The following is a 9,652-nucleotide window of genomic DNA, read 5'->3' on the forward strand; positions in this document are numbered from 1 at the left end:
AAATGTGCGTCTGCGAGCCATTGGTATGTTTGAAGCAGGATCGAGTCAACATGATGTTGCAAGACAATTAACGTCCACAGAAACACCATTTGGTGTTATGGCCACATTGGCAACAGACAAATGCAGTCAGATAGCATCCACGGAGTGGCAGGCCACATGTAACCAATAATCTACAAGACAACTGGATTCGAACAACACACCTACGAAATCGATTCCAGCCAGCAACAGTGACTGCAAGAAGCATCCCTGGCCTTCGACGATTATCTTACTTCGTCGCCTCAGATGTGCAGGGATTGCTGCCAGAAGACCCGCCAGACGTCCCATTTTGACAGGAAACCGCCGTCAAGCACGTCTACAGTGGTGCAGACAGCGTCTATGCTGGACTGACATGCAATGGGGACAAGTTCTATTCACTAACAATCTCGTTTTCACCTCAGCCACAGCGATGGACGGATTCGAGTGTACCGACTTCAATGTATGGGGTTGACCTACAGCAAAACAGACGACCTGTTTGATAGTGGTAGAGGGAAATCTCAATTGACAGCGCTACCGCGACGAGATCATCGGCCCTGTTGTTCTACCGTTTTTGCGTCGTCATGGCCCAGGCATTACCTTTCAACTTGACAACGCCCAGCCTCATATTGCTCAGTTTGTTCAGGATTCTCTTCAACATAACAATGTGAATGTCATCCCCTGGCCGGCTCGCTCCCCTGATCTCTCACCAATCAATCACATGTGGGATGAGATGGATCGGCGCCTTTGACGTCAACCACGTGTTCCACAGAAAATCCAGAACTTCAAAACCTGCTTCAGCAGATATGGACAGATATCCCACAGGACTTTGTGAGACGCCTGGTCCATTCAATGAGATGAAGATGTGTTGCTTGCATCGCAACCAGAGATGGACACACACGCAATTGACTTGTAAATTGACATTTTGGCATGTTCATGTTTTTTTTATGAAACCGCGCATTTTCTAAAGTCAGTATGGCAAATTAAACCATTTGAACACTTACAGGAGTCTTTTACCTGTTGATAACCGAAATTGTTTCAGATTTGGTAAAAACATATCTTTACAATAAATCTTATTCAATGTCACAGGAACTTTTGTTGTTCAGTATATGATTACCGTATTTTCTTGAGTATACTGCGCACCCATGTATAATGCGCACCCCCCTCTAGCGGGTTCAATATTTTGGAAAAAAAGAAATTTGAATATTATGCGCAGGAAAAAAATTACACTGTACCCATTCAGCGAAGTCCGGCAAACGAACGGGTGATGAGAAACTTTGTCAGTACAAATTCCAAATTTGAGATAAAAAATCACCAGACATGTTGATTTACCATTTAAATTGTATTTTTTGTTCAGCTAGGCATTGTTTTATATCCAGGGATTAAGATTACCTTGTGTATTTTCTCGTAAACTAAGCCGGACTCAACAATCAGCTGTACACACGTTTTCTTGGAATCTACCGGTGATTCGGTCAAAACACACCCAACAATATAACTTTACAGGATTTTAATGCAAGGATCGGCAAAAGTTGTATCTGAAACTATTTTTTTATCAGGAATAATATATTCCAATATCTTGTTAATTTAGATGCAGCTTTTACTAAACATATTTAAAATAATAATAACCCTAAGCGAAGCAGCTGATCGCTATTGCCGGGTATTATTTTTTACATGGAACCAGTCTGACAAGTCACTGTCAAGGCTCCCGTGCACGTGATCGCGAGAATTACGTGTTGACATAGAATCATCCAACAAAAACAAATCTGACTTTTAACGAATCAAAGTATAGCATTTATGATATATGTATCCATTCTCTGTCAACTAAAGTTCGTTTCAAGGCGTCAATAGCAGTAATCTGACCGTGGTTGCTGTTAATAACAGTGAGTTGTGCGATCTTCACACACGATTTCGCCGAAATTAATTAAAACAATATTAAAAGGAATTTTGAATAAAATTAATGAAATAAGTTACAAACATAAGTCCAGATATACAAAGAACACTTTTTTATAGCCAGACAGTGTAATTACATGAATAATTTGCGAACTTCAGTATGGATTTGTTGACATGGTATTTCCGGTGTTACTTGCTCACGGTAATGTCTTTCCATGGAGGAAAAAACATCAGAACTCATTAATTCGTGTATAATGCGCACCCCCTTCTACACAGCTGTGTTGTTTGTTTTAAAAAGTGTGCACTATACTCAAGAAAATACGGTATAAAAGAATATTCTGTAAAATAATAATGACTACTATGTTATATTCTACAGTCATAACAATGTGATGGTGAGCCAAATATAAGTTGGTTTGATACAATGCCAGAAAGTTTGGACAGATCTGCCAAACAAGGCTCCCTCACCTTCATCAAGGAAGGATGGATTGACATTGTCCAAGATAAGCCTCTCAGCACTGGCGTAGTTCCCCTGTTCCAGAGCTCGGGTTAGGTCGGTGTCATTGAAGCCAAACTCTACATGAAACACACCTGCCATGCTCAGGAATGTCAGACAAGTGTCTGCAGCATCAACTCTGGAAAACAATTCATATCCACATGATCAAGAACCATTGAGAACAGAGATATCACATGAATCCAGTTATTTATCTGTATTTTTCATCTAATTGAAAAAGTGGTTATTTGTCCAACTATGGATATGGTGGACATTGTTGGACAATGCTGTATATCCTTTATGCCAAGATATGTTAGCATTGCATCCCCTGCAATAATGTAAAACTAGTGTTTAACCTTTTTTCTCTTTATGTGTCCTGTAACCTTTTTTCTCTTTATGTGTCCTGTTATCACTTATAAGTCAAAATGTTATGTTTGAGTGTGTCCAGAGACCATATAATAGAGGGACGGCAGAAACGCGTACACTGCAGTCATCGTTGTTGCCTTTTTGTCCCATGCAAAAGATATATTTCACAATACACAATTACACACATGTATTTCTTAACATTGTTAACATTACAACTGAGATTTGTTGGTGCCCTAAAGCATGTTGTTGTCACAGTATTTGATGACTGTGATCACGCTTTGTCTTTGTCCGAGAGAACAAAATGGCGCACATGTAAAATCGGCAAAAGTGCAGATTTTGATTTTCAATAACGGCCTCTAAGTCGCAATGAAAGTCCTTGGTTACCTAGGTGTATAAAAAGGAGATGTGTTAAAAATTGGCTTAGTGCCATTAACAAATTTAGGGCGGATGCGAAATTTCAGATTTTGACTCCAGAAATGGGACTAAATCTGAATTTTCCCAAAATAATTTCACAACACTTAATTTTGGCATGCTTTCAGACGAATGTGTTCCTATTATCGGTCCTGAATTTAATAGTTTTACATTTATCACGATTTCCCCTTTGGCTTGGTACCAACGTTATTTATGTATGATCGGTAGTGCATTTTGTCTGTGATTATCATCCGCATATATCCTTTGAAACATTCTACAAAGTGACTTATATTGTATGATATTAGAATTGTTTTTGTAAAACGCATATTTTTTTTACCATTGCTTTCGCCATTTCTTCGTAAGTTTAACTTTGTTTCAGTTAGGCTTCTATCACATATCGCTCATATACTACATACTACAATACTACATATTTGTTATCTTCTGTAGATTTTGTCTCTATAAATCATGACTACATTTAATCAATGATTTATTTTATGCTGTGTAAATATTGATTATGAGCAAAATGATATTGGCCTAAACCCAATCATAACAATGTAAATATGATGAAGGTACTACTTACTTTGTGTATTTACACAACAATGAAAACATCATACAAAAACAAAAATCCGTTACATGATATATTTGTATAATAAAATTGTCATTTGCTTTGTAAATGCCAAGAAAGAAGAAGGATTATATCGGCAGTCGTCGGGAGAGAAGTTCCAGACAGAAGTTCCAAGGTCGAAGGTGTCATTCAGTAAAATATACTGATGGTCTATTGTCCTTTTCTGTGAAAAATACATTTATATATGTCAGAGTTTGTGATGTTTTGTTTTCTTTTAATAGTAATAGTTGCATGCTTCGTTCCAGGTTACGGTTTAAAGTTTGTTTTTCATTGATCAGATATAGAAAACTATGATGAAAGAATTTTGAAAACAACAAACGTTACTACAGTTTACGATTTACTAGTACATATCTGGTACCATGCTCATTGAAGCTATATTGTTATACCTGAAATATCTAATTATTTGTATGCTGAAATATCAATCTAATCGGGTAATATCGAATAACGATTGTAAAATTACAATCCTCCTCTTTGCTTTGGAATTTAACAGTAGCCCCCCTTTGAAAAAAAACTTTCCTCGCTCCGGCAAACCCCAATATCACTGCTAGCCCCGAACTGGCATTAACCAATAACATTTGATTCTTTCGAAGCCCACTGACGGACACATTGAAAATTCATTTAACACCGCTTGTAGTTTAATGTGTATTTCTAATTCATTGGAACTATTAGCATTATAAAATAGTAGCGAATTTACATGAAATAAAAACATTAATATGGCGTCATTTTCTTTCTGGCGAATAGTAAAGCATTTACACCAGTCGGTGATCATGTATTTTTGCATGTAAATCTAGTCTGGACTTATTATAAGATATAAAGTTAATCTGGAGATATATTTTGTGAACATCGGGAATATGGTGATATGTTACAAGTGTCTTCCCTGCTTCTGGATGAGTTTTATTTACACTTCCTGAGTTCCTGAGCAATTTACCAGATCGTAGTTTTCTGTGGCGTTCGTAGTACATTTAGTATATATGTTTATTTATAATAGTTAACAATTGCAGCATAAAATGAGATATATTAACTGATTTTTAAAACAAATAGAATACATTATAAAATACTCTTGATATCGGGGAGGCTTTTTCTTCACATGCCCTCGAAAACTTATGCTTGTGGACAGACGTCATATTTTCATTTCCTTTGAGTGAAACTTTTTGGGAGGTATTACCAACGGGTTGGTAGCAGTAACATCACTTTCATTCTATTTAGACCAAGAGTCAGCCGAAACCAACCCCTGGTCGAAGAGAGGGAATTCTTCAAGTGGCATATCTAGGTCCAAGACGAAATCGTCCAAGTTAATGAAGTCGTCCATGGCTGTGGCGAATGTAAATTGAAATAAATGTTCTGGAAGACACACATGTTCAGCGAATAATTTGCAGAAAACTTACATGTGCTAATGAGAGATATCATAAAAAAATCTTTGTAATCCGCTTAGAGACGTCCTTTTATTGGATTGTCGCTGGTCGTAGTCGGAGAAATCTTGGCTAAGGGAATTAACTCTTACCCAGGATATTATATAATATTGTTTACGTGGTTACCAGAATGGTCAGTCGTGAATGTCTGCGCATCTACTGCACATCTGCAGCGGTACAGAGAGGTTAACAGCAGGGTGTCGGGGTGTATCAGTTACATGCCAGACCGTAGCACTGATGGTTTATAATAAACTGTTGGGGAGGGCCGTCCCTCTATTATATGGTTTCTGGTGTGTCAATAAATCAACAAACTAAATTGGGAATATTTCAATTCCCAATAAGGAATTTGTTGTAGACATGGACCAAATATCTGAGAAAGCCTAGATCAAAGAAAATACACTCCAGAGACAAAGTCACCAAGTACTTGGACATGTCACAGGTCCTATCTGTGTCAAGCCAAGTCAGCAAATTTATCCTTTTACACATCTATGATACACTACATGCATTATGATACAATGTATTGAGCCACAATTTTTTTGGGATAAACATGTACACACACCTGCAGGTGCTACCCCTGGGGTAGAACTGTTTCAGAAACACACACCTGCAGGTTCTACCCCCGGGGTAGAACTGGTTGAGAAACACACACCTACCGGTTCTACCCCCAGGGTAGAGCTGGTAGAGAAACACACACCTGTAGGTTCTACCCCCAGGGTAGCTTTGGGTATTCGTCAACCCAAATGCTGGTGCAACTTCTATATATAGAACAGGGGAAATCCACTAAAATTGACGTTGATGGTATCCCTGCCACAATAACATGACAAATTGTCAACCATAGTGGCGTACTAGGCCGGATTGTTTACCTGTTCCACGTTACACATTATTCCTTTACGTTTGAATGACTCTTCAACTGTCAACTGACACAAAATACATCCAAAACGAATCCAGGAAATGCCACAATCTGAGACTGCAACTTTCTGTCAGTGGCATTTTGTCTGTTTCCGGTCTAAGAGGTCGCACATGCGTAGTCAGTATTCATGTTTTCATGGGCTCTCTCTCTCTGTGATACCAATCATTGTTGTGTTTAAGCGATCTGTTTTAATCAAACGTTCTTGTGCTAGAGTTCCGCTCATGATGTTAGTGCAGAACATTAATTTTATTCTCTTTCGTTTTAACCACGAACGTCAAATTACACTTGTTTGTATTTGTTATAATTGGCAACCGGGATTGTGAAACAACAAGTCTAGCTACGTCAAGGATATTTGTTGGACGAAATATATGACAAAGGGTACGTACGTCATGAAAAATTCACAACTCCAGCATGGTGACCTGAAATGGTTAAGCCAATAAATAACTTATATAGATCTATTGAAGGGAAATACATAGAAGTAAATGTTTACCGGTAGCGAGAACTAAGATTTAAGAATTGACCTTCACTTTGTGTGAGTTCATTGGAGTATGAACCTTCATAGAGTGAGAGCCAAACTGTGTGAACGTCGGAGCTTCTTATATTTTTTTATTACAATTTCTTACCTCAAAGGATGTAGGCCAAGATCTAAACACAATTTTATTTAGTACGTGTGACTTTAGGTTTACACTGACAGCCAAACAACATCCAGCTACATCGCGGAGTAAAATAGTTCCTCAAAAAGAGAGGTGACATAGGCGTATGGATGCACAACATGCTCTTCAGAAACATCTTACGCAGCACATGTGTTCAAATCATATCCTCATTAGATGAGAAAGGTCTGTAAAGAACTACCTCAGTAAGTCAGTCACAATGACAGCGCGTCGTAATACATTTACATCAAGTACAAGACGTCAAAATGGCCGACACGATAAACGTGACGGGAGAGATTTCTGAAGTTGTTAATGAACCTGTGGCGGTTACATGTGTTAGTCATCATTGATCAACTGGCCGATCATTGAAAGGTGAATAAAGATGCGTCAAACAGACACTAAGGTAAGTTCATAGATTGCTGGAGACGGTCAGTGTCAGCCTAGACACGAATCAAGTCGATACTACGATAGTTTAGATGTGCATTTCTTCGTTTGTTCATTAGGATAGGCCGCAGCGAGGATATTCGTGAACAATCATACAGTCACGCTCTCTGACATTTCTCAGAGTATACTGAAACGCTGAGACCAAGAATAAAGGTTCTAAATAGTCAGAAAGAACGTATGTATGTTTTCGTGCTAGAGAATTCCCAGGGGTTTCCCCAGGAATGAGGAAGTAGTCCGTCAGTGTTTACGTCATTCAAGAACACGGTCTCGTGAAAAATATATGGTCAAATTGTGTCGTTCATACACTTATAATTTTTTAATTTGACGTTTACACGATATACGGCTTTTGCATTGGACGAGAGGTCGGTCACATGACCGCGAAATTGACGTTCATTTAAGAATTGACCTTCACTTTGTGTGAGTTCATTGGATTATGAACCTTCATAGAATGAGGGCCAAACTGTATGAACGTCGGAGCTTGCGACGACGTTCATACAATGTTTGGCCCTCACTCTATGAAGGTTCATAATCCAATGAACTCACACAAAGTGAAAGTCAATTCTTATAATTTTTTATCACAATTTCTTACCTCAAAGGATGTAGGCCAAGATGTAAACACAATTTTATTTAGTACGTGTGACTTCATGTTTACGCTGACAGCCAAACAACAACCAGCTATATCGCGGAATAAAATAGTTCCCCAAAAAGAGAGGTGACATGAGCGAATGGATGCAGAACTTGCTCTTCAGAAAACATCTTACGCAACAGATGTGTTCATATAATATCCCCATTTCTTGCTAGGGAATTCCCAGGGGTTTCCCCAGGAATGTGGAAGTCGTCCGTCAGTGTTTACGTCATTTCAAGAACACAGTCTCGTGAAAAACGTATGAACGTCAAATTGTGTCGTTCATACACTTATGAACGTCAATTTCGCGGTCATGTGACCGACTTCTCGTCCAATGCAAAAGCCGTATATCGTGTAAACGTCAAAATAAAAAATTATAAGTGTAGCTCCGACGTTCATACAGTTTGGCCCTCATTCTATGAAGGTTCATAATCCAATGAACAAAGTGAAGGTCAATTCTTAAATATTTTTTTAATTTGAAGTATGATTTGAACACATGTGCTGCGTAAGATGTTTCTGAAGAGCAAGTTGTGCATCCATACGCCCATGTCACCTCTCTTTTTGAGGAACTATTTTACTCCGCGATGTAGCTGGTTGTTGTATGGCTGTCAGTGTAAACATGAAGTCACACGTACTAAATAAAATTGTGTTTAGATCTTGACCTACATCCTTTGAGGTAAGAAATTGTGATAAAAAAATTATAAGAATTGACCTTCACTTTGTGTGAGTTCATTGGAGTATGAAGTGAAGGTGGCGTTGTCGCCAGGCAATGGTAGCTGTTTTCGCTTGAGTCGAGGTGCCGTTTTCGCCCGGTGACGTTTTGCTGAGGTGCCGTTTTCGCTATAACCCATGTGACCGACCTATCGTCCAATGGAAAAGCCGTATATCGTGTAAACTTCAAATTCAAAAATTACATGAGACTGACAAACTGACAGCGTGCCGTATTTTGATGAAAACAGTATGTACAATTTACTAACAAGCTGTTTGCTGTTATGAATTTGTACAACTCCTTAACCATCACTGGCTAAAATGCTTAAAAAGATGTTTTTTCAATCACTTTGAGACAAGTTGAATTCTCATTTTTCATCCCATGTAAGAAATCAATTTCGAATGATTTCCCCCTGAGCAGACGTTTCGAAACATCTAGAACGTTACAGTATTACATGGATGATCTTGACTGTTTAAGACTGCTAGAGCTGTGAGAGGCTTCCACATTTTTAAGACACATTTGTCTCCACATTTGTATTTTATGATGTTTTGGTATTTTTACATTGTTATTGTACTTTTGAATTTGAAAAGAGTTTGTTCAATAAAATTGAATGACATGGAGTCTTTACTAAACATTCTAGTCACGATGGGATATTGTCCTTGTTCTTGTATAGAGGGACATTAAAACTTGTTTGTATATGGGTAGATTCCCCCTCTTGTATAGAGGTACATTCAAAACAATTGTCTAAGAACCCTATACTGTAATGTAATGTGAAGATGCTCGCATTGTTTGATGTAATTAAACATGACCCATGTGGTGGCTATTTCACTTTGGCTGATTACTCAGTTTGTTATGCTTGCATCGATTTGTAATTTGTAACCGACATGATATCAACTGAATGGTATCCCTAACTAGATACGGAAAAGTGGACGCTGATTCCACGGGTAGGTGACACGAGAGCATGTTACAGCGCCCATTGACGCCCCTTGTCACTTATTACTTTCATTTTCTTTAAAGTTAAAGACAGAAAGGAAAGGTCTAATCATATATTATTCCCAGTTCGTAATTGTCTTAGGGTGTTATCAGGAAACATTGCGACTTTCCAAATTGA

At 38.3% G+C, this 9,652-nt stretch overlaps 1 protein-coding gene across 1 annotated transcript in view; it reads right to left on the reverse strand.

Moving 5' to 3' along the window:
• LOC139473553 (uncharacterized) overlaps positions 1-6,194 on the reverse strand; it is a 41,451-nt gene extending 35,257 nt beyond the window's left edge. Inside the window, exons 1-2 of the mRNA XM_071256203.1 lie at positions 6,067-6,194; positions 2,368-2,534 (exon numbers count right to left, since the gene is read on the reverse strand). Coding sequence (XP_071112304.1) covers positions 2,368-2,497 — 130 coding nt within the window. The 5' untranslated portion in view covers positions 2,498-2,534; positions 6,067-6,194. The remainder of the gene's footprint in view (positions 1-2,367; positions 2,535-6,066) is intronic.
• Between the last annotated feature and the right edge of the window lie 3,458 nt (positions 6,195-9,652).

The sequence above is a fragment of the Haliotis cracherodii genome, unplaced genomic scaffold (assembly GCF_022045235.1).
Source record: "Haliotis cracherodii isolate W230 unplaced genomic scaffold, xgHalCrac1.p SCAF_3, whole genome shotgun sequence".
In the NCBI taxonomy this organism is placed as follows: Eukaryota; Metazoa; Mollusca; class Gastropoda; order Lepetellida; family Haliotidae; genus Haliotis; species Haliotis cracherodii.